The 26,058-nt window shown below is 33.6% G+C and overlaps 4 protein-coding genes across 6 annotated transcripts; 2 read left to right on the plus strand and 2 right to left on the minus strand.

Moving 5' to 3' along the window:
* Positions 1-2,335: 2,335 nt before the first annotated feature.
* Sec71 (ADP ribosylation factor guanine nucleotide exchange factor Sec71) lies at positions 2,336-11,283 on the minus strand. The gene is given in 14 exon segments (XM_018517803.1): positions 2,336-2,882; positions 2,959-3,539; positions 3,639-3,842; positions 3,922-4,142; positions 4,781-4,953; positions 5,179-5,474; positions 5,563-6,064; positions 6,150-6,524; positions 6,988-7,265; positions 8,059-8,320; positions 8,322-8,440; positions 9,234-10,576; positions 10,667-10,969; positions 11,055-11,283. Coding segments are annotated over 13 exon segments (5,028 nt in total). The 5' UTR covers positions 10,794-10,969; positions 11,055-11,283.
* Positions 11,284-11,809: 526 nt separating this feature from the next.
* On the plus strand, positions 11,810-13,812 carry LOC108767778 (complex III assembly factor LYRM7). 2 transcript variants are annotated; one of them, XM_018517809.1, is made up of 5 exons: positions 11,810-11,903; positions 13,052-13,124; positions 13,215-13,285; positions 13,411-13,492; positions 13,579-13,812. In XM_018517809.1, the coding sequence occupies exons 1-5, from the start codon at positions 11,880-11,882 to the stop codon at positions 13,665-13,667; spliced, it is 339 nt and encodes a 112-aa protein (XP_018373311.1). In that variant the 5' UTR covers positions 11,810-11,879; the 3' UTR covers positions 13,668-13,812. The 2 variants fall into 2 exon arrangements, with proteins under 2 accessions (XP_018373311.1, XP_018373312.1); XM_018517810.1 differs by having other exon boundaries at positions 13,411-13,488.
* An 84-nt stretch (positions 13,813-13,896) lies between these two features.
* On the minus strand, positions 13,897-24,462 carry LOC108767776 (Glycerol-3-phosphate dehydrogenase 1). Of its 2 annotated transcripts, none has more exons than XM_018517806.1 (8): positions 24,252-24,462; positions 23,019-23,199; positions 17,179-17,319; positions 16,976-17,117; positions 16,408-16,520; positions 15,985-16,215; positions 14,764-14,963; positions 13,897-14,030 (listed from the first exon to the last, which is right to left on the minus strand). In XM_018517806.1, the coding sequence occupies exons 1-8, from the start codon at positions 24,296-24,298 to the stop codon at positions 14,003-14,005; spliced, it is 1,083 nt and encodes a 360-aa protein (XP_018373308.1). In that variant the 5' UTR covers positions 24,299-24,462; the 3' UTR covers positions 13,897-14,002. The 2 variants fall into 2 exon arrangements, with proteins under 2 accessions (XP_018373308.1, XP_018373309.1); XM_018517807.1 differs by lacking the exon at positions 24,252-24,462 and adding an exon at positions 24,073-24,187.
* Positions 18,930-22,878, plus strand: Tpx-4 (thioredoxin peroxidase 4). Its single transcript, XM_018517808.1, has 5 exons — positions 18,930-19,183; positions 21,769-21,925; positions 22,077-22,294; positions 22,414-22,489; positions 22,618-22,878. Exons 1-5 carry the CDS (start codon positions 19,101-19,103, stop codon positions 22,744-22,746), a joined length of 663 nt encoding a protein of 220 aa, XP_018373310.1. The 5' UTR covers positions 18,930-19,100; the 3' UTR covers positions 22,747-22,878.
* Positions 24,463-26,058: the final 1,596 nt, after the last annotated feature.

Here is a 26,058-nt window from a genome sequence, read left to right on the forward strand (position 1 = left end):
CTCAATCTTTTTCTGCGTAGTCTGATATGAACTTGATATGGCCTGATTGTACCTGCTTATTTTATTTTAAGTATGAAAGTGCAATGTAATACAACTATAAACAAGTATAAAAAAGGAATAGAAGAGAAGGAGAGAGGAGGAGGAGGGTATTTTGCATGTAATATAAAACGTTTATTTTTCCATCGAATTTATTTAAATAAGATCTCGAACCACGTCAGAGAATCACATAAAATTACTATATACATATACATATATATATTTATATATATGTATATATATGTGTATACATGTTTATATGTAAGTTATTTAAGCGTTATATTATTATTTTGCTCTGACACAAATATACATATGCAAAGATTCTAATGATGATAACGTTTTTTTTTAGTTATCTTAGAGATCTCCTACGCACTCCTACGTATTGACAACAGCATCTCTCTCTCTCTCTCTCTCTCTCTCCTTCTGAACCTTTATCGCGTTTAAATAAAATAATTTAATAAAACAAACTAAATTAATTAGCAGCCAACGAAACTAATGATATCCGATACTCTCTTGATTGATTGTCAGATCTTCAAATCAGACTTCCTCATCATTAATGGATGTCTACTCAGTTAGTAATTCTTTTTCTTCAAAGCAGCATTAATCCATTAAATTTCAAGTGAAGTAATGTAGCCTATACACTTTTCTGCTTTAAACTCTTGTAACTCAAGTCTTAATCCAAATTTTGAAATAGTAATTGGTATTTAGAAGTAAAAAGAATTGTTCTTTCCGAAAATCTAGTTTACAATGAACTGGGAGATCCGGAAAAAAAGATAAAGATTAAAAGTTGAGGTATAAAAAGCGATCTCCGCTTTTTTACCGACAAATATTTAATAAATGATTCATCTATTCTTTTAATAGAATAAATCGATACAATTGTTAGAGATGCTCCGAATATCCGGAAAATATCCGGTATCCCGTATTATCCGGTACTTTTTTTACTATCCGGTCGGATAGCCGAATATCATTAGTATCCGATAATATAATATATATTCGGCTGAAATTTTATATTAAAAGTTTGTGTCATATTAATGCAGCATTTTATTCTTTTCAACTAAACTTCTTGCACAATTCATCTTTCTTCTTTTTCTTTTCACATTGGGAAGATAAAGAAAATTATTGTCGCTATTTTCCCCTTGTTTTTCTTTTTTTTTTAGAAGCCTTGCTCGAGATATTCGACCGGATATCCGAAAGAATGTGATATCGAACATTCGATATCCGATAATTTTACGATCCGATGTATTTCTAATAATTATTATAGATTACTCAAATAATATTTGTATTTTTTAAATAAGTTCTTGGAACCAGTTATATATATATATTTTTTTTTTTTTCAAATAAGTCGTATTATTTTACCGAACCCTGATATTGATATATTTTACTTAAAAAGAATCATTTATTTTTTCATCATCTCTCTTCATTTTTATATTCATTTTTCCAGAAATCTTACTCCATCACCGATAGACTTGTAGAAAGAGCAACTCTTTTTATCCTCAAGTGCTAATTGCTGTCCAAAAATTTTTATCAGAACCTGAATTACAAGAATTTAAAATAAAAATCGTCTGGGCTTTTGATGAATTAAAAGCATGTGAAATTAAAAACTCTACAAGAATAATTATCGCATCTGAATCCTAAATCTTATAAACGACTTTTGATTGAATGGAAATACATTTGCCAATTATCAACCTTCCGCATCATTTCTCATATATATACTCCAATTATATTACATAGACGCATGTGTACATGTGATATTAAATCGTTCATATACGATCCAACGATTTTTGCAACAAACGTTTTGTGAAGGTGTGTAATAATGTGCATTCGCATATTTAGCGCTAAATGTAGGATGTGAGAGTATCAACATTACTCTTATTAATGGTTTACTAATATAAATAAAATAATAATGAATAAAACATTCAATTATATTACAAGTTTATTGATTAATAACGTCATAACCATTATGTGCTCAATTTAATGCAATTAATATATTACGAATATGTATGTACATTAAATAGACGTGATAAAATCCGAATCACATTTAGCGTTTGTGCAATGCTATATGAAAAAGACATGCTAAGAAAATTCGATGCAGTATACAAATATATGTGAAAGTCGTTGAATCGTACATAAATAATTCAACACGAGTTAAAGTATCTAACCGCGCTTTACATTTAATTACAATCCTATCGCCCACGCCGTAGAGACGGGTATGCAATATCGTCTCTTTTGTGAGCGATGTTGCAGCCAATCAGTCGACCCTGTTCGAGACGATCCTGAATACCTGTCCGATAATCCATCATTACTGCTGTGTAATTCTGAAGACTGGCCCGATCCTGAGGAAAAATCTGCGCAGTATCGATCTGAGCTCGGGCTTGAGATCGAAACACATAACCTCGCAGAGGCAGGGATAACAGGTGGAGGCATGAATCGCGAAGCGATGATCGTTCATCTTGATAATTCGGGTGAGCAACAGCAGCAAAATAGGAGTCCAGGCATCGCGGTGAGCCTCGTTGGCGAGCGCCAGGAAATACTCCAGAGCCTCGCATGCTACCTCAACCAGTCGCGCCTCAATCTTGGACCAATCTGTGCGATGCGCCTCATCGCTGTACATCTTAAAGAGAATACGCAGTGCGCAAGCAAGCGATTGCGTCTCCTGCTTCAGTAGATTCGGTTTCATGTTGCCACGAAAACTAGCCTTCCACAACACGTTGCGTTGCTCGTGGTTCGAATTGAAACTCTTAGCGAAGCGATGCGACCGTAGGAGGCATTCTACCAACTGCAGGAGATGATTGGTTGTCAGAGCGCAGTACATACCTTGCTCCTCCTTCTGCTGATCAGCGCCAGCCCTAAAAGCAATTTGCATTGCGTATGAACTGTATATTATACAATTTTAAAATATTGACACAGTGACAGGACACTCACTTTACAAGCTCTGACGATTTGCCGTTCAACATGTCGGCTTGCGCGAGCGCTAAATTCTCCTGATCCTCCTTGCGCGATGTCGCCGGATAAAAAACAATGTTGTCGATAGTTTGTATTAATTCAAGCTGGACTACGCACTTAATTTGCAACGCGGAGAAAAGCTTTGCCTTCGGCAAGATCTCAATATTCAAGCTTTGTACGCTGTTGCTCCTCTTCAAAATGCCAATATGAAAACCATCGGATTCGCCGGTAATCACGTCGAGGTCCGATTCCTTGTTTGGTGAATGTGGTTTCCATGTGAGCAACGCAGACGGTAGAGTGCTTTCGAAAATGTCTAAGACACATTGACAAGTTTTCTGCCAAGTTTGTTCATCAAATTTGATGCCGTTACTAATGACCAGATTTTCCAAGCAGTTGGTGCCCGATCGTGCCAACTGTTCGTTATCTTGCTGAACACACCAGAGAAGTTGAAAATAGAGCTGTTCTAGCAACAAAGGACCTAGGATATCGTAAAACTGTGAAAACACATCCACAATGGCATACAGTGCGTGATTGCACGTTGTTGTCATCCACTCAGCTTTCTGCAACATTTAATGGATTATTTAAATATTTAGGTGTTCAAATAATCTCAAAAGAAATGCATTTATTTTCCTTTTTTTAAACTCAGAAATTATACGAACTTCAGTATGCTGTTCAGGCAACTTCATATTATCAAAGATCCTAAAAAGAACTTGAAAGAGGTCCTTCCACCAATGAGGCTTGAAGGATGCACCATGAGTTTTGACGACATCAAATAATACTGTCAGCGCGCGTGTCCTGACATCCAACTTACATCTGCTCACAACGCAAGATAATTCAAACAGCAGCGGGAACCATCCTCTCACCTAAAAGAAAAAAAAAAGAGTAAGATAACAATTACGTCAAGCGATTAAAATGCTAATAAACGAGCTAAGATAACGATACCCAAGCTCGATCTTCCTCGGAGACCATCCCGCTTTCATCCATCATACCCTCGGCAAATAAATTGGGATTTGCATCAATATAAGAAGCACAGGAACGTATTAGCCGAATTGCCTCCATGCTAGTGTCCGGAAAAAAAGCGTTGCACGCAAATTCGCTCAAACATTTGACGGCGTCTTGGAAAGAGTCCACCATAATACTGAAGTCCTCTGCATATAACTCGTCTGAGAAAAAAATTACACTCAAATTGTACAAGATGAGTAAAAATTCCCGGACCGGTAAAATATCTCGAAAACAAAGCATTTTTAAGAAAAATGATATAGACAAAAGTTGTAGGGTTTAAAAAGATCTTACTGATCACATCTGTTTGACCTTGGACGGCGTCGCCAAATGTCAGATCAAGGTAATATTGATTTTTTTTAAATAGGACACCTATTTTTTATTCCAAAATTTAATAGCTGATGTCAAGATTTTTAGTTCATTTTCATTAAGTACTTTTCAAGTTTTAATGAGTTAACACTATCCAAAGTGTCTGATTGACGGCTAAAACCTCTTTAATGTTGTTCAGAATCAAACAGATGTAGATATTTTTAAACCCAGACCAGTAAATAGATATTTTTAAATCCTACAACTTTTATCTGAATCATTTTTTCTGAAAATGTTTTGTTTTTGAGATATTTCACCGGTCCGAGACTTTTTACTCACCCTATAATGATATAATGACTACAGAATTAACACACACACACACATTATCTGTTTAAAATATATCAATTTAAATTATGACTAAAGAGAAAAACCATAGACAAAAACACAGCGACTATCTCTTAAACTGTCTTAAAGTAAACACAAAAATGTAACTCACTAATAATCTTGCCGGTCATGGAAAAGGCCAACTCGACCACAGATTCATCACGATCGCTGGCTGCATGGTGAAAAACACTGAAAATGTTCTTCCAACCAGACCTGATATTCGGTGCTTGCGAATGAACAATCTGCGCTACGCATCTCACAACCATATCTCTAATCACAGGCGACCTGAATCACATTAAATTAAATTACACCATAATTAGACAATTATTGGATATATTAAAATTTGGAATATATTGTAAAACTTTTATAAAAGTTTAACATATCCTAATAAATTGATCTTATGTTATAAAAAATGTTTTACATAAATTATAACACGTCGGATTATATTCATTATATAATTGCGATTGAATTAAATTAATCAAAATTAATTAATTAAAAGAATCAAATTACCTATTCTTCTTCATGATGTGTTCAAATGGTCTAAGAAAATCTTTTTGGAATCTAAAATTGGCAAACTCGCCCTTTTCGATAAACTTGGTAGCTAGTTGTCTCAGAGAATCCACCGCGAAAAACGCGATATCCTGTCGAGGACTGCATCCCACCCTGTCGAAATGGTCACCGAGGACTTGCCAGATTCTAGACCACTGTAATCTAATACGACCCATGTTGTAATATGAGATTTCAACAATCTTCGTAAGAGAAAACATGCGCGGTTGCGTGGGATGTGCTAACTCCTCAAGAGATACCTGAAAATTATTTATCACATTATTAAATATTTATTATATAATTTAGTATTCATGTAAAAATCATTGATTGAACTTAAGAGATAAATACCTGACAGAGAGCCTTGACGAATTCGACAATGGCATCACCATCGAGTCTTGTCGAGCCAGTGAAGATACGATCAACGGCTACGACGACACTCTGCGAACTAGTTTCGCCAATGGATTCCTTCACGCTAGGATCCAACGAGCTTAGATTGAGATTGTTGGTTTGGTGCGAATTTGCAGAGTGCGCGAGACTGCCGAAATTTGCTAATGGCGAGGGAAAGTGCGGTTTTGACGGTGGACCCAGCAATTGTGGCCGTACTCCAGTGCCTATCAACTGTGCCAATTCCAGCTGAGAGATGCATTTAACGACATCGAGCCATGAACTGCCTAGGTAGTTGCCGTCGGTATGAGCTACTGTGATAAGAGTCTTGATAGTATCGATGTTCTTCGCTTTCATTTCGGTAATGGGGGAGTTGGCCGTCAACAAAGTGAATCTCGCTAAAGCTTGTACATAGGCATCACGTTCGAGGCTCATGTGAAAGATGCAGGCGATGCGAATGGCACATCTAAAATAACACATAGGTAATATAAAACAACGAAAGCATAGCATGGTATAAATCTGTTTTTCTTCATTCTATGTTTTCTTCCTACCTAATACCATCTAAGCAGAGCGACGCAATCTCTGGATCGTCGCAGTCTTGAAGTCCAACACTAAAGGCTGCAAGAAACGGCGTCCAGGCCATTTTGAACATCGGCCGCACGTGTTCCAAATGTTTCGCTGTAGTAAACGGTGCCTGAACATGACTGACGGATTCCATCAAATTTTTTGCCGCCGTAGAAATTACTTCCATTTCCATGTTCCATAACAACCGTCGCTTCTTCTCACTAGAAATCAGCTGTTTTCCGGCAAACCGGCTATTATTAGGATTTGACTTCATCTTAATCTCGTTGCCAGCAATTTCGTCGTAGATCCTAGACAGATATTCCTCAGGAAGATCCTCATTGTCACTGTTGCGCCGATTAAGCCTGATGAATGAAAGGAAAGAAAATAAGAAAAGACTCTTTATAATTAAAAAGATATATATGAAAAAAATACATAGAGAGCACAATCGCTATGCATTTTTATATATCATAAATTATTATATATTAAATACTTTTATAACTTTTTTTCAAGAACTTTCTTGTTAGGGTATTTGATTCATAGATTTCAGGACACTCTGTATATTGTTAAGAGTATTGTATTATTTATATTAGATGTGCATAACAATTTGATCTCGGGCTGAATTTTTAAGGTCAGGTGGAAGCTACCTTACATTTTTTTAAATAAAACTTCCTATTTTTTTATCGCATATTCTTGTAGCAACTGTCGACATTTTCGAAACATTGATCATAAAAATTTTTCTTTATAAAGAACGTCCTGAGTTTTCAAGTTTACTGCTGACAATTAAAATTGTAAATTATAATTAACACCATAAACTGCTGAACGTACCTAATGTATTGTTCTTTGGTCATTTTATTCTTAACCTGCGGCGAGTGCAAATCGGTGGTCAGCATTATGATTGAGAAGCCAAGAATATAGGCTGTATCCGCACTTGTAAAAAGGCCATTATTAGGATTACACTCGCAATAGCGACTAGCAAACTTTTCCATCAATCGGTCGATCTTCTGTGCCTCGCCAGGTAACCGAAAGCCTTCCAGGAAATATCTGAGCGCGGTTACTAGATCGCGATCGGCAAAATTCATTTGGTCAATATAATGGTACATTACCTGCAATAAACGGTATACAAAATTAGTCACTGTCTAAATTAATTATCAACATAATTATCACACAATCATAACGTGATCAGAACTGACAAATCATGGCCTATTTATGCATTTATAATTGAATCGGCAAGTGTAGAAAAGGGATGAGTTTAATTTTTTTTTTCGAAAATAAATTTCTTTTCATTAATTTTAAATCTTACGCTTTTGGTGCAAACAGAATACTCTCAGGCTTCCAAGGGCATAAAATAGGCGTTGAAAATAAACAATGAGTGTAAAAAGGAATTAAATGCAAGACTTGCAAGATTGGAAAAATTGGAAAGTTATATCCTTTTTTGATAAGATTTTTGAATGGTCAATGATTAAATTTAAAAAGCAACTAGAAAGATTTTTTAATAGTCAATGCTTTAACTCAAAATTGTTTTGTGTAAATTATCTCATATTTTTTTAACATATAAAGAGACAATTTCAGATAAGTAAAGTATCTTAATAATGTACTATAAATTTTTTTAGTGCAAAAGAAATGTTGAGTGCAAAAAGGGTGAATCCAATCTTGAACTTTAAGTTTTTCATTTAATAAACAAGCATTTTAGGAACTCATAATATTTCAAAAACATTATTAAATATCACAATTAAATTAATTTTTTTAAAAATAATTTTGTTAATTTTCTACTGGACTAACTAAAATTAAACAGTTTTTTGTTAATACTAAAAAAAATTTAATAAATGACTTGTCCCCTTTCTGCACTCATTGATTCAATTAATATAGTCTATTAATTGTAATTTTTCTTCTCATTACTTGATTATGATTATGGTCACCCAAAAAATCCCCAATGGCGGTTTTATCGAGCCGCTCGTCCAGGTGCAGCCACCTAGCTACGTCCTCCTGCGAAGTACCAAGCAATCCTTGTTCCTGCAAATACTGCACGCCCTTGCCAGGCTTTCGGCTGAAGATCTCGATACCAGTCTCCCATACTTCTTTCTGTTGTTTCTGCACTTCATACTGCTCCGGCGAATCCGGTACCTCCTTATTACCGATTAAACTGGAATTGGCCGACGAGAGGCTGAGGTTGTTGGTCTGCCGGTACACTGGGATTCACATAGAGATCTCGACTCCATTCCACCATGCACTTGAGAATAGATACAAGGCATTCAAGACCACGGATGCGCATGGACTTCTCCTGGAAGGACAAAATACTATATTAATCTAGATATCGTTTTGTTGAAAAACATTCACTAAATGATACACCTATTCATGGGCATGTCCAGGAGGAGAAGGATTTAAACAATTCTCGAAGTTTTTTATTCATTCTTTCACTTTTAATTATAAAGAAATACAACTTTCCTTTTAATCGTCAGTATGTTTACCGTTATTATCTTAAATATTTACGACCATGTAATTTCTGAAGCTTCTATTAGTTCTAAAGCTTTGAATAAGTTTGATACATAAAAAAAATGTTTGCAAAATTTTGCATAAAATCTTAATAACTATATTTTTCTTGAATAAAGAACAATATAAATCACATAAATTTAATCGATTCTGAACAACTTATTGTTCTGAACAAGTTGTTCAGATTAAATTTGTGTATATTTATATTATTGTATATTATACTTTTGCACAATATCGTTCTAGCACTGAGTCCTAACGCCTCGTGATTTATATTGTTCTTTATTCTATTAATTAAAAGAATTCTCAAACTAAATATTACTTCAATTTGTTATTGTATTTTGTTTATATTTTTTTTAGGAAAAAAAATGAAAATTATGATTTACAAAACCTAATATTTTTTTCATTCAAAATCAGATACAAAAGAGATATTCTGAGCTCTGAAATATCGAAAACAGTAATTTATTAGCACAAAAAACTATTGTTTATGTAATAATAAAATTGATAACCCTTACCCCTATAAAAAAAAAAATACTGGATACACCCATACATCTATCTTGTCATTTTTTTCACCGCTTATAACGCACCTGATTTGGTGACGCACCTAGCTCTAAAGCCTGACGACCCTGAGCAATCTTAGAAAGATCGTTGACAAGCCTTTCAAAGAGATTCGCTGCCGAAAGATCACAATCGTAATTAACATAGATGTCGACAACGCTCTGAGCGTCTGCACAGATCCTCGTAAGTGCATGTATGACCATCCATTTATGCTCAAAGGAGCTGCTAGAAGTCTCGAGGATGTTCATAAAGATCTCCTTAAAAAATACCTCGATTTGCATCTTCAGGTGCATCTTGAAACGTGCAAGCAGAGCCAGGAACAATGCCAATGATAGTTCAAACACCTCTGGCACTGAAGACACACCATTCTTTGACAGTGCAACGCACAAATACTGCTTAATGGCGATAACGAACATTTCGTTGGAACGCAATACCGGACCGGCATTCTGCAGGATTCCCAGAAGCAACTGAAGCGATAAGATCTTGGAACGGAGCTCATGCGATTTTGGATCAGGCGTGCCATCTGGCAGTGGTTTCATAGAGAGCTTGCAGAGAGCACGAAACACTAGAAACGCATCCTTTTGCAGCACATGAGTGAATTTGGCAGTTACCATGTTGTCATTTTCAGCAACTGCCTCGTCACCATTGTCTTCAGGACTGCCATTTTCCAGATTGACTTCCTCTTCCAATGGTACCACGGATTTCACTACATCATCAAGGATACCTCTGACAATTATTTGGGGATCAACAGAATCATTACCAGGAACATTCTCTGAACTTAACTCTGTTTCAGTTTCACCATTCACTATGACAGGAACTTCCTGCTGATGCTCTCCATCGATTCTTATATTATCTTCCTCTGCCTGAGTCTCCATTCGCGCAAAGATCACATTGATCATCTGCGTAAGGGTTGCACGTGCTGTTGTCTGATTCACCAGGTTACGTGATGCCAAATAAACATTGTAAACCGTACGAATTGTCAACAGTACTGTACCCTCATGCACCTCCACATGCTGGCTCGTCATCACAGTCAGCAGGGCTTTAATAATCTGCAGCTGTACACCTTCGTCAGTCTGTGGACCAGTAAAGCAGCCACAAATTGTCTCGACAATGCGTACAATCAGCAGCTTATTAGGCTCTGTCGAGTCGGGCACATTGCCAGTAAGATGGCCATATGCTATTAACTTCTGCAAGCAGTCCAGTGCTGTCACCACGATACGTGGTGACTTGCTCTGGCATGCTAACTCAAACGGCAGAAAGTACTTCTCAGCTGTAATAACATTTGAGTCACTCTTGGGTTGTGGAAGGGCATTTGAGGTTACCTCTTCACCCTGTACAGCTGGTACGTCTTTGATCTCATTGCGGAGATCCTCTGCAAGATAGAAATATAAAAGCAACAAATTTAATCATTAGTGTTGCTTATAACTACAAGTTGCATATATTATACAAAGTCTTTCCTTACCAAGCGCAGACTCGCAGGACTTCCTAAGCTGCGAGAGGTGTGATCTTTTGACATCTCGATCAGCCAATATCTTTTCCAAAGCTCGGACGATAAACATCTCTCTGGTCTTGGAGTTATTTTGCATCATCACCCCACTCCCCACGCGGCAGCTCGAAATCCACGCTCGTTCAATGCTTGTCCCTCAATGCGTCAACATTGGAGCAAGCTAGCGAATGACAATATATGTGACTAGATTGCACGGTTGGCTGCTGACCAACATCTTTCGCCACCTCCTCTATTACTACGCAATCCTTTCTTGCAAATCTGAGGGTATTACACAGGCATCCGGTGAGACGAGTCGCCGAATAGTACAAAGCTGAAGAAAACTATATAGTGTAAGATCACTCACCTAAGTGACAGGAACGACATCAATTTCTTTTCCTGAACAGCTCTTTAAGAACAGCACCGCGAATCGCGGCCTCCTCGAGAATTCGAAAATATTACGTGGCTTATGACATCGCCCGTCAGCACTTTTCAAACAAGATTTAATGGATGAAGACAACCATGGTCGGAGAAACTGACGCAAATTGACGGGTTAAAATTCAAGCGTAGGTTATGCAGCTACATGTAGAACTACCTCCCGGAGTAAAAACAAGGAGATCAAACTCGAGGACACGATGTAATGCTGGATTCACCCTGCATCCGATTAGCGTCGTACGACGCTCTGCAACCAATCAGAAAACAGGATTCCGATGGATTTTGCTTCGTATCATCGGAATGTAAAGGTTGCGCTTCTCTGTTAGGGCCTGCGCACAATAGAGGAACAAGAATTAGATATTAAGATAGGTTAAAATCTTAATATCTAATTCCTGTTCCTCTATTGTGCTCAGGCCCTAACCTATCAGAAACTGATTACGTCGGAATACACGGTTTCTGATAGGTTGAAATCTTAATAATTCTTGTTCCTCTATTGTGCGCGGGCCCAATAAGGAATAAACGATTCTAATATCATCAGAAATCGAATACACCGGAATACACGGTTTCTGATAGGTTGAAATCGTTTATTCCTTATTTTTAATTCCTTATTCCTTCTATTGTGTGCAGGGCACTGCAGGGCCTTTCCGCGTTCAGTGTGCAGGAGCCATTATTGCTGTACTTTCTGAACTAGTACACATAGTGCAATAAGTTGAAGTGAAACAAATATATTGTAATAATTGTGCAAAAATTTTCGTAAATGGGCGAATCTTTTCGACGAGAGGTTAACTATTGTTTATATATTATAAGTTAATGCTTATTCTATACATAGTAATTGTATTAAGGCCATTGTTTATTATCAATATTTTTAGATTGTAAGTAATCATACAGTTTAGCATACGCACCTCAAAAATCAATAAAATTATTGAGGTTACTTCACCTTCGATTTCGATGAAATTAGGCTCAAGGGCCGTCTACAATACACGGAGTAAGAAGTAAGAGTAAGAAATTGACCAATCACAGTCGAATGTGAGAAGAATAATCGACTGTGATTGGTCAATTTCTTACTCTTACTTCTTACTCCGTGTATTGTAGACGGGCCTTCCGCGTTTTTGCATATAATGAAAGAATCTAATTTTATTGATTTTTGAAGTGTGTATGCTAAATTGTATAATTACTAGATTATATACTGGATTTTTAAGATTATCTAACTGTTGAGTTTTTAAGTTAATCTAAAAAATTGATATCACAGTATTTTTGGATGTATCTGAAAGAAAAAAATACTATTTATAATATTGGGAAGTGCTGGGAAATTGCTGACAACAATAAAATGTTATACGAAATTTATACTGCGTATGAAACATATACTGTCAATGAACAGAATAATGAACAGAATAATGAGATAAATCCTTTAATGTTGTCTTCAACTTCTCACGTATGAATGCTCAGTCTATTTTATAAGTCTATGGGTCACACCAAACTCAAGAAATGAATGGGAGTGTCAGGAGACTGAACCTGACTATGAATACGAGCATTAGACATTCATATTTGTTCAGTTTTTTTAATTCACATTCACGTTTGCAGAATTTAAAATTAAAATTCATAATTAAATTACCTCACTTGGAATCTATCTCCTGTAGTGGCTGTACACATTTAAAGAAGAGATATTTTCTAATTAATTTGTAAATACTTAGTCGCTGATGAAGACTCTAAACCAAGTCAAAACGTACAAACTTCATGTATAAGAAGAAAAAACACTAAAAATCATCTTGTAAGACTATTGCTCTCTAATTATATCATGTTTATACTCTCATTTGTTTGTATCTTTGTCTTTTAATTTCGAGAGTCACTAGGAAGTTATACTTTTGTTGCCTTTCAGTTTATTTATTTCTTCACTTGTTCGTTTACTTTCAAGATTATAATTATTTTCAGATTTTGCGAGTCTTCAAGAAACTTCATAGAACAAGATTAAAGACATTTGAAGGCGACGAATATGCATTGCAAGGTAATATACACTTTGTCAGTAATCTACACTTTGATATAATGATAAATCTTTCATTTTCAATAAGTAATATTTTATTATATTGTTCATTAGTTGTGAGGGATCAGATAAACAAAGAATACAAAAAATATAAAAGTGTCACAAACCAGACAGTGATTGCGGAGGTATATATCTCTTTGTTTTAAACGTGCATTTAATGTGTAATGGAAATGTTATGGGCGGACTTTACACATATATCTAAACTTATAAATGAAATTTGTACAAAAATATTGCGTTATTATTATTTCAGTTAAATAAACTCGCTCAGGAAGTTGAATGTGAAATACGAACGACTGTCATACAAGCGGTCGAAACGGCACCTAGAAGAATAGGTAATTATCATTAATTACGACTAATAAATAAAACATTGTGTTAGATAATTTTATATCGAAAAAGCAAACTTAAATTATAATTTCAGCGCTGCGACTTACTCCAGATGTCTTGGTAGACAATGTGCCATATAAGGATCAAAAAGATGGTAAATTAGACAAAGAAAGCAAAGACTAAAATTGAGCTACTCACAATCTATGGTATTGAAGAATATCGAACAGGAATAAGAATCAACTAAAGTTAATTATGAATAGTTATTACAATGAAATCACCTAGACATCTGATCAATTAAAATTAAAATTTGTAAATAATGTATTATATAACATGAAAAATACACATGTTTAGTGGCTTTGATAGTAAAATGCTATTTCATTTCATAATTAATCTTTATTTACAATAATAAGATTACAATGGGGACGTTCAAATTATGTACAAGCCTTTGGTGGCTAAATTATTTCCTTCTTGATAAGCCGTTTCTACACCTTGTGTTAAATTCATGTATTTTGCATAAACTATGTATTTCCCTCTTCCAATTTCATTCTGAAACATAAGAAAATTGTTTTATATTTATTTCATTACGACGATTGGCTTAAATGTCTCACCTTTTTCATATATTTTGTGTAATTATTCACATGTACAAGAAGTAAGGATTGTAGAATAGAGGCAAATATAATCTCTACTCGAGAACTTAACAAGAAGGAAGAGGAGGACTCAGTACATAAAGAGGGTCTTTGGAGCGAACCTGAAGGAATGGATTTCAATAAAAGTAGCATCTCTCTCTCTCTCTCTCTCTCTCTCTCTCTCTCTCTCTCTCTCTCTCTCAAAAAAAATAAATTAAAAAATTTTTTTCTAGTTTTCTGGTGAAATCGGTTTTGCGGGATTTATTTTTATGCGTTCTCTTATTCTATAAACAAATTTGCAATTCGTGAAGCTAATTCGGAAATTTTTCCTAAAGTAACGTAAGCGTGATAAAACAGGATAACTTAATCATAATTTTTTTAAAACATTCCTGTTTTCAATTAGAAATAAAATTATTGTAGTAATAGATATATTAGCAATCTAGTACAATGTATACATATAATGTGGCCCGTATTCAGAACGCGCTTCTTCATTGCACATGCGTCGGAACTTTCTCACATGGTGATCTGTTGATGCATTCTTTCGCGTATTAACAATCTAGATATCTATGATCGAATTAGAATCTAGCATAAAAAAAAAACAATGTGAATGTTAACAGAATCTACTATCGCTGAATCCTATATAGAGGTCTTACACATGCTCAGGGTGACTGCGAATCTGGTCGATCAGATCCGCCGGTCGCAGTTGATCAGTACAAATACGATGCACTGCGGTAAACAGCGGGAACTTGTCCATCAAGTTACGCGCTTTCAACATATCGTGGACTTCGTCTGCCGTTGCTGGCCCTTGTAGTTTCTGTCCGGACAGCAGTTCATCTTCCAATGCTTTGATAGTCTGTATGATATATTAATATATTAATATTATACGTTACTTAGGGTGCGTTCTGTTTTCGCGCTCACACGCTGCAGGCATCAGTTCATCCTCGTTGTCTATTATAAAATTTCTATGTACATTTTATAATTTTTTAAAGAAAATTTTTCAGATTTTTTATACAAATTAAAATACTCGGAAATACTGAAAAGAGAGAAAGAACTTCATATTAATTGTGAAAAATTGGATCCTGCGTTAAGTTGATGAGAGTGTGCATACGTGAAATGCAGATGTCAAAAGTATAAGGAACATCAAGATAATTTTCTATATCAATAATGTTAAAGAACATAGTATAGAAAAGGCTGTTTTTTGCCCACTACGAAAAAGTGTAAAACATAGTGAATCTTATAAATTTCGACCTGCTGAACATGATGGTGCTATTAGTTTTCATTGAAAATGCGGGGAACATCGTCATTTTTCGAGTTAAAGTCCTATATTTCATCCTCTCTGTAATACATGATTTTCAATACGAGTGGATTATTTCATGTGAAACTTGGTATGCGAAGGTTCCTAATATTATTAAACGGAAATCTAATAAGTTCTTTATTTCATGGAAAGGAAGGAAACGAAGGACTTTGATTGGTACATTTTTTTATGCATTACGTGTTATGCGTTATGCAAGAGTCTGTGCTCCCTGCTTTAAGCTTTGGCTTTTAGTCCGAATCTACAATAGGTGTTTTAAGCCTTAAGTCGTAAGAAATTGACCAATTACAGTCGAATTCGAGAAGAATAATCGATTAGGATTCATCCATTTCTTATGGCTTAAAGCTTAAAAGCCTATTGTAGATCCGGACTTAGCGGTACTTTAAAAACCATTGTATGCGCAGGCGCATTACTACAAGTTACATCCATCTGGATGAAATATTACGGGAGCATAATTTAAGTTTTCAATCCCAATTAAAACGAGTTTGTGAGATATTTTATCACTATACAGTAAATCGTACAGATAAATAGAAATACATAAGAATATACTAGAATCTCTCACCTTGCCAGTCTTGACAAATTGTTCACAGACCCTGCGATTTCTTCCTCCATAACAAGTAGTAATCAAATCCGCGATGCCGCAGCTCTCGAAGAATGTAGAAAGCTTAGAACCGCTGTAGAAAGTGTCGACAAACTTGACCATCTCCATCAGTCCTAATCGAATCACCGCAGCTTTCGTGTTGTCGCCCAACCCGAGGCCGTCTACAAAACCAGCTGCACACGCCACAATGTTCTATAACCGAAATATATTCGGTTTGATAAACTAATGAGCGAAATGGAATAAAAAGTTGTAGAAATGTCAATTAACAAGATCATAATTGTAATAACAAAACAGTATTGAGAAAATACAAGTATTATTTAAATGTATATGAAATCAATAAGATAATTCGTAACATAAAACTTTCTTTGAAAGTAAACTACTTGCCTTTAGAGCTCCACATATTTCCACGGTATCGCAATCCTCCACGACAACTACTCGAAAGTTTGGAGTTTGAATAAGATCCCTCAGTACCGGTGCCAATCTTTTGTCCTTGCACCCTATAATTTTCTAATCTTTGAATGATACCTTGATGAAAAACATTTTCACAATAATCTGCTGATATATTTTTATAATAAAGAATTTTTATTATTTTAAATTTATGAAGGTTTCTGAAAAAAATACATTACACTTTTTTCAATTTTATAAGATTTCTTCAGAAATTATAGAATGAGAGAGACATTCTAGAATATTTCGGAATTTATGTATACAGAGTATCTCAAACCATGTAAACACCTTTCGCAGGATAAGGTCCAATCAAAAATATGTTCAGAGTTTTAATTAATACTTTAGGGTTTTACGAATTCTTTGCTTTAAAAATACCGAAATTATATAAGGAAATAATTTGTGTTTTTAAAGCAGAGAATTTGTATTTTAAAGCAAAGAATTTATGTTTGTAAAGCAAAGAATTTGTGTTTTTAAAGCAGAGAATGTATATGTACTTAAAAATACTTACCGATCGTGGTTTCACAGAATTTCTCCTCGGCGACTTCATTGGCTAAGTTGGCGCCCATTAAAACGTTACATTGTATTCTCAAATGCTTTTCTATGATCTTGGAGATTAACTCAATACTGTTTCCTTCATCTCGACCAAAACCCTTCAATTCAAATTGGCTAACTTAATCTAAGAGCATAAAAACAAAAAGAGTTAAAACGTACCTTAATGAGAGAAAGACCAACTGCAGTTGGTTTTATGTTATCCAACAGTGTTGAACACAACGTGCGAATAAACTGATGTGGCAAAACGAAAATGAGAATGTCGGCATCTTTTGCTGCCTCCACAACGTCGGGCACGGCAACCTGAAAGAATATCCAGAAAATTTTATAGAAATTGACCAGCATTTTTGTAAATTTGTTTCGTTTCAAAATAATTCAATAGATTATGAAGAGACATTAGAGGCAAGAATTGAAATATATATCCTATAGAAATCAATGCCTTAAACAGTCTAACTGAGAATCTTAAGGCAATATTTGTATATCGCCTTACATCACTGAATAAACCGTTTTGGGAAATTTACTTTCAAAGATCATTCCAGGTGAAATCATTTGAAGATCTTATAATGCTAATACAAAAATTTGTACTGTATGTTTCAGTACTGGTGTCAATATATTAAATGAACTTTTTTTGATAATAACAATAAAAAAGAGCTCTCAATGAACAATATTAATATAAACATAAAACTCAGGCAAATAAGAGCTAGAACACAGTTATTATTTGTGTGTGAATATACAAAATTCTTTTCTTCTTTAATTCATACACATCAAAAACAAAAAATCAACGTTTCGGTTGTTATTTTCAATCATCTTCAGGATGAAAAAAATTCTTAAAATCCGCAATCAATATAAACATGTATATCTAATAAACCAACGAATGCGAGTAAAACTTCTCAAAACCTCGAGTGGTTCCTCATTAGCATGTGAGAACAGCTCTTCATACCCAATATCAAAATTGTTACAAACAAAATGCATTCTCGTTTTCTGCATTTTGTATCTTGCCGAAACGCGGATATATAGAAGATCTTGGGTGGCACCCAGTTGGACACGGCTCAATTGGACACGAGTCACTCACAGTGCTTAAGACTACAAAGCTCCTAAGCACCGGTCGCTGTGATTGGTGGTGTCCAATCGAGCCGTGATTAATCGGGATCACCCCTATGTGAGAAACACAATCAATACTCGAAATTTAAAATGGTCTTCCATCCTTAATAATTTTAAATTATTTTATAAGGACTGAAATAGTGTGTTTGTGAATAATTGTAACTCCTATCACATACGAGTAAAGGTATGTTAATTATTGGTTATTGTTTTGTAATTAAGTTTTGAAAAAAATATCTTTATAATTTTGTACTTTTGTAAATTCTAATCAGAACTTGGTAATTCCTTACAACTTGTGGATTGACAATTGATAGTGAACCAACATTAATATCAAATATGTTACAAGAACTTCAAACGAATTCATACACTCAACTTGTTACATTTAATGACCATTGTATATCATAATGACTGAGATTTATTATCTTAATTATATATTAGTAATTCAAGATTGAATTATTTTAAAAGCAACGAAGATCCAGCTCTCTCTCTCTCTCTCTCTCTCTCTTCGACCGTAATAGGCATTTAAATTTCCAGTATTGGTTGTGTTTCTCACATATACGGTCTAAAATTAAAATTTTGTTTAAAAATTATATTATTTGTGCTACGCTTAAACCGGCCACTGGGACATTTATCATATTTGTTTTTCGGAATATCTTTAATTAATCTTTATTTTTTTTAAGGTAGGAATTGCTTCCTTCTTAGACTTTCCATTTTCGTAAAAAAATTTCATCCGTATCGATGTCAAAGAAGCAACGGCTATTCATCAACGATATCAGTAAAATCGGATATGGAGATACGATATCTAATGGGTGTAATGTTGGTATGGTTTGCATCATGTTATAGGAACAATCTGGGCACCGTATATAAAGCACATGGATAAGCGTAAGATTGGCTGTCGAGTCATCAGTGCTCAGCAAACCTCCCGCTGAGACAGACGACCATAGTACGTGTAATTTTCCTATCAAGTATTCAAGGACAAAGTGATAATGAGGCTGAACTCTATCGTACCGAATTTTAAAGTCGATACCACGCAAGGTCCTATCGACTTTTACGAATGGCAAGGCAGTTCGTGAGTGGCACACACATATATTACATATAGTAATATTTTGTTTATTATGATATACGCATGTGTAATACGATTAAATCATAGCTATATATTACCTAGCAAAAAGTGACACCTTACATCACCCTATTCACTTAAATATCTCACGTATTTTCTTTTGAATATTTCAATTTCAAAAATGTTTTGAAAATGTATTAAGAACACAACGGAAATAGAATGAAAGTTCTTCGCGAAATTTTATTTCGTCGTTATTAATCATGAACTTGACTTTGTTATGCAATCAAGTTCAATGTAAAAGTCTGCATCGTAATAAATATGACAAAGTATAAGAAAATATGAGGTAACGCACCAATGCGAATCGCTGATTCAAAATTAATTTTAGTTTACGAGAAATCTTATCGGGTTTATTTTTTCGAGATAATTATCCATCGGCAAACATCCGGAAAATGCGAAATGCATGATCATAGAACCGACACGAATAATAAACATCTGAATTTGCATTTATCCATTGCGCAGTTCGCAGCAAAGTGCACGATCCAAGAATAGATCTCTCTAGCGTAGTAAAAGTCAACAACAGGTTGTTGAAGATAACCATCTGTTACAGACAATTTTTATATCATTGCAATTTCCGAACAGTTATTAATTTATAACACGGAAAGAGAGAGAGAGAGAGAGAGAGAGAGAGAGAGAGAGAGAGAGAATATTTCAGAATTTATGTACACATGTAAAAAATTCTAGGAAAAAATGTACTCTTTCAGCATTACTAAAAAATGTTTTAACTAAAAAAATATTCAAAAAATTTTCTAAAAAGTTATAAAACGATACAAAAATTGTGACCAATTTTAAAAAATTATGTGAAGAATTCTAAAAAAATATTACATTTGGATTATATAAGAAATTTACTATTAATTTTATACAAACAGTAATTTTGTTACCAAATTTGTTAATTTTATCCGTACATACATATATGTCAATACGATCGTTAGATTAATTTATATTAAATGAAATTATTCGCGCAATTGCGTAAGTGAATAAATATTTTTTGAGAGTAATAATGAAGATAAGAGTAATTATAAAGAATTGCAAGCGTAATGAATTGCAAACGCGCGGCTTATTCGTGATTTGCATTGAAGAATCAAAGGACATGAGCCGAAATAAATGTATATTGCAACAATGGAATCTATCCTTGGTATAATGCCAAAACGAGTACTCAACTATATTAAGTGCTTGTAATTGAAAGTGTCACCCTCGAGTCAGCGTAATTGTGTGACTCGTTATATCGCATTGTGTTTTTGATAAGCACTAACAGAAGCGATTACGATACTTGTCAACGAAAATTCGTATACGGATAATACATTTAATTATCGATCAAAGTTCTGAAATGGAAATTATCTGAAATTAATTCCAATCAACTTTTAATTTTATATCAATATTGGAATTTTTTTTTCATAAATATTTCGATAATAGGACAACATTTATAAAATTATACGATCTTGAATAAAATTTGTAATCTGCAATTACGTGGATATATTTATAAAAACAGATGTAGAAACTCTGATCGTTTCTAAAATATAATATTTCGGCAAAACAATAATGGCGAATCTTAGCGACATATTTGCCAAATTAAATTAGAAAGAAATTATTCAATAATTTAGAAAATTATTTTAGCTGTACTTATATAAGCACAATTATATAAAAATATAATTGTGCTTATATAAAAGTGCACATATTCCTAAATTATAATAATATTATAACATTAAGTATTATACATTCAGCACATAATTAAATCTAAAATACAATATTAGAATGGCTTTTGAGATGCATATAAATCGAATTTTCGGAAATGTTCATCGAATATTTGAAAGTATAACCGGATAACGTGTCTTAATTTGTTTCTTTAATCTGTTTGCTGCCGGTGTCTTATTCATTTTTAAAAGAAAATGAATTATAAAATGTTTACACTTTAAATTGAATTTGTCTAATATTCTTGATAAACATCATTAAAAAAATGTTATTCTGACAAAACTATTGTGTTATGGCAAATCATTTTAATGCAATTATTATGAAATTTTTCATCAATTTGTGATACCATTATTGTGCAGTGTTTTCACAATTTGTCTACCGGGATATAATACTTTCGTATTGTAAATATATTTTTCTTTTTATACATTTTTTAAATTTTATTTTGTAAATAAAATTTAATTAATTTTTTATAATATCGATATCAATAATCGCATAATAATAAAATATTCTACATACAATTTTATAAGAAATTGTATAAAAAATATGTATATATATTTATAATGCTGGTGTTTAATTTATATTTTTTGTAGTTATATATAATCTTGTAATTTTAATTTTAATATAAAATTAAAATTAAAATTAAAATTAAATAAAATATAAAATTATAATTATATGTAGATATAATGTATATCGTAAAATATATCTTATTTTGAATTTTATATTTAGTATATGCGTGCGTACGTGCGTGTGCGCATGCGTGTATAATAATTGCATTTAATTTGATACTTTTATCACATAAATTTGTCAATATATCTGATTTTTTATTAATGGTTATTTATTCTTTGCAGATGGGTGGTCCTGTTCTCCCATCCTGCGGACTTTACCCCAGTGTGCACTACTGAACTAGGTCGTATTGCGGTGCATCAACCATACTTCGTGAAACGCAACACCAAGTTGCTTGCTCATTCTGTTGACAAACTTAAGGATCATGTGGACTGGGTCAATGCAAGTATCTTTGAATTCTGTATTTAATGTTATTCCTAATGTTTGTCCTCAGAATCTTTGTATCTTTTTAATCCTTTTTTCCCATTTTCAAATTAATTCTGGTTAGTTTTGTTAATTAATTTTTCGACTAAAATGTGCAATTCTATTGCAGGATATTAAATCGTACTGCAAAGACATCCCTGGTGCTTTTCCATACCCCATAATCGCTGATCCTGATCGCAAACTCGCTGTGCAGTTGGACATGATCGACGAACAGAGCAAGGACGATCCGGAAACCGCTCAGACCGTTCGGTCTCTGTATATTATCAGTCCGAATCATCGTCTACGACTTTCTATGCAATATCCGACCTCTACTGGGCGTAACGTCGAGTGAGTTAACCGAATACTGCATTATTTCGCGTTTGAGAACATTTCAAAATTTTGCATTTATATACTGAGTATGTGTTAATTTAAATTCACTCTATTAATCAATATTATTATTGTTTTAGCGAAATATTACGTGTAATCGATTCGCTACAGCTCGTCGACAGAAGGCCGGAGATAGCAACTCCCGCCAACTGGGTCGTAAGTCTCAATCTTACACCTTCCACTGCATGTTATTTGTGATAATATCTAATTCAATTATAATGATAAATGGCATTAATTTACTGCGAAAGTTTTTATCCGATTTAATTATGCGAACGATATTGCAGCCTGGAGAGAAAGTAATGATCCTGCCGACAGTAAAGGAGGAGGATCTCCCGAAACTCTTCCCAGGGGGAGTCGATCGTGTATCCATGCCATCCGGAAAAGTCTATGTTCGCACTACTACTAATTACTAATTGTAAAAACATTATGTCACTATATGTTTCTACTTGTTTCAGAACTTTGTTCGAATAGTTTTAATTCAGCATCATACTGCGAGATTTGAAGAAAATTGTAACGCTATAAAGTTTTATCTAATAAAAGTTACTTAATAATTTACATTTAATAATTTTGACGATTATTAATTAAACTTCAAATGTATTGTTAAAAAAAATTACTGAACAATTGATATCGAATATCGATTGAGAATAAAAGGAATAATTATATATATTCTTATAGAGATACTTGCCACATTTTCCGGAATTTTGTGACCAGGTAGATATTTAACGTTCTCGTGGATGGTATTGATTATACTGGTTAATTTTTCGTTGTTGATAATTTCCTCGTATACGTACATTGTCACTCGAGTCTCAAATATGTTGTTGTACTTCATAACATTCGCCCCGACGATCTTCGCGATCGCCGAGCCCCTGAAACGATTTGCTACATGTCAAAAGATTCTTTACATATAGTTATTCTCAATTAATAAGTCACTTAATGATAATCATGTCAATAAATAATAAGACATTATAAAATTATTGTACATAGTTTTATATATATGCTATATATGTGTGTAATATATTATATACTAATATAGTAATATTATATAATTATATAATTATATATATGTCTATAATACATAACAATGTCATAAATAAATACACGCACCAATTTAATTAAATTAGTCAAATCTATTTTATATAAGTTATCGATTATGATAAAAAATTGAGATTATATCTTATGTATCTAAATATATAATCACAAATTTGCTTTATTAAATTGATACAGGTGCATATTATAAGACCTCGAAATCGTGTGATGATACACCGAGTTAATTTTGGAACAATAAGCTGACAGCACAATTGCATTGCGGCGTGTTTACTGATGACAAAACTAGATCAAATAAAATTGTGTCCTACTCTATTATTGATTTCAAAATTAGATTCAACTCTAAGACAAAAATATATCTTTTTTCTCTTTTGATATATGTAATAATGTAAAAAGAACAAATATTTATATATGTATATATATATACATACGTGTATATTTACAGCCTTTTTTGTACTATATAAATATATTCTATTTTTTATAAAATTTTAATACAATTATATCAAAAATTATTTTATATTATTATGTTATTACTCATTCAATCAGTCAATATTATAATATTAATTAAATAAATTTGATTAATAAACAGTATAATATTCATTAATTAAATATCAAAAGACTTTTCTAATTGTTTTCATATTATTAATTTATTTTTTAACGATTATTTAATACTACTTATGATTATATAAACTTACCTGAAGAAGAGGTACAGCTTTCATCTCTAGCTGAAGCACTCCAACAAATGTTAGGGTGCACACACAGTTCAATAAAACAATACAAGACGGGAGAGAATATATAGGAGAAAATGGGGGAGAAACGATTTCTCGTACGCAATTAATTTCTAATTAATTATCCTTAGCACAAAAAAAGTTACCAATTGCCGCTGCCGACGATGCATACTCTTTTTTTCGCGTCTGGCATCTCTTCTCTTTATTTCTCTTCCCCTGATGACAGATAATATTCCCGATCCACAGTCGATCAATCGCGTGATTCGACTGATTGACTGACTTAAAAGTCTGCTGATGGCTGACCTTAGCGGCGATCGTGAATTATTTTCTTGTGCGCAAGCTCTGGATTAAGGCCAGCTGAGAGGAAGTGCTACGTGATGCTGCGACAACGAAGAAGCGTCGCGATAAAATTAGCGATCTACTGATAATTGCAATAATGAGTTAAAATCGTAAATTTTAATTTGACCCTACGACGCATCCTTCTGTTCGATTTTATAGATTTAACATTAAATTTATGGAATCCGTCAATTTGACGGGTTTCGGATTTTATGACCAAAATTACAGAAATTATTACTATTATGATCTAGCAATTTTTGCTGACTTTTATTAATGGAATGAATATATATCCAAAATTTATTTCTTCCTCAGCTTTCTAACTTTGAAGTTCTGTGTGTAGTTTACTTATTTCTTCGGATACCCGTCAAATTAATCCTTGCAGAAAAGTACTGTTGCGCATTAGTATTTTGAGGCACTACTGCACTACTGAGCTACTACATTACAGTAGTAATGCAGTGCGCAATAGTGCAGTAGTGCCTCAAAGTACTACTGCGCAGTAATACTTTTCTACAAGGAAACGGATAAATATAGTGTTAATAGACAACAAAAATCACAATATTCCTTGAATCAAGCTTTTGACAAAAAATAAAAATTTCTGATAATATTTTTACGAGAGAGTATAATACATAAAAAATGATATAAAGAATAAATTGTTACGCACTGGAACTATGCCAATTATGAGCAAACATGATCAATCCCTATTGAAAAAATTCACGTTAAGGGGATGCTAAACCGATTACCCAACTCGATCAAGATCGGTAGTACAGACTTTTTTAATTCCAAATTCGATAATAGTGGTGACATCTTTGATTTAGTTTTTACATTATATTATATAATATATATCCAAAGACATAGAGAATGGACTGTGCGATCCGTGTGTCAAAATGGTCAATAGGGATGAGAAAGAGGGACCGTGGCAGACGGCCATTTCTATCTCTTTCCATTCAATGGTGTAATGGGAGAGAGAATGAGAGGGAGATTGGCCGTCCCTCGGTCCCTCTCTCTCATTATTGTCGACCATATTTGATACACTATTGAGATACGGATCGCGCAGTCCATTCTCTATGTCTTGTATATATCATTCTGTCTTACTCAAACGCATACATCTGTTCTTATCTAACATATGCCAGCACCATTTATCGCAAAACCACGCAACTACTGCTACACGGAATTTCAGCTTTGTTGACCATCCCAGTCTTCGCAAAGCACCTGTATACACGTATTTTCTATTCGGTGGAAATATTTCTTTTCTAGACTTTCAAGAAGTTTTGAAAATTAAAGACATGAATCGGAAGAAAAGACGAGAAAAAGAACATAAAGAACGTAAACTTGATGCTTACAAATTGCGTACTTCTCTGCAGTCATATTATAATAAATATCGATCATATATCTAATTGAGTATAATTATAATAAACATATTATAATTATTATTATATGGTGGAGCACTACGCGAAATGATTTTTTATAAAGAAACATCTAATTATCTCATCGATATTTATATCAAAATTATTAAGAATAAATTTCTCAAAAAGGATTTGTAACAAATTATATGTATATGCGCTATGAGATAAAATTCTTAAAACAAATTTTACAAAGAATTTGTAATCAAAATGAGTT

This window comes from Trachymyrmex cornetzi, unplaced genomic scaffold (assembly GCF_001594075.2).
Source record: "Trachymyrmex cornetzi isolate Tcor2-1 unplaced genomic scaffold, Tcor1.1 scaffold726, whole genome shotgun sequence".
In the NCBI taxonomy this organism is placed as follows: Eukaryota; Metazoa; Arthropoda; class Insecta; order Hymenoptera; family Formicidae; genus Trachymyrmex; species Trachymyrmex cornetzi.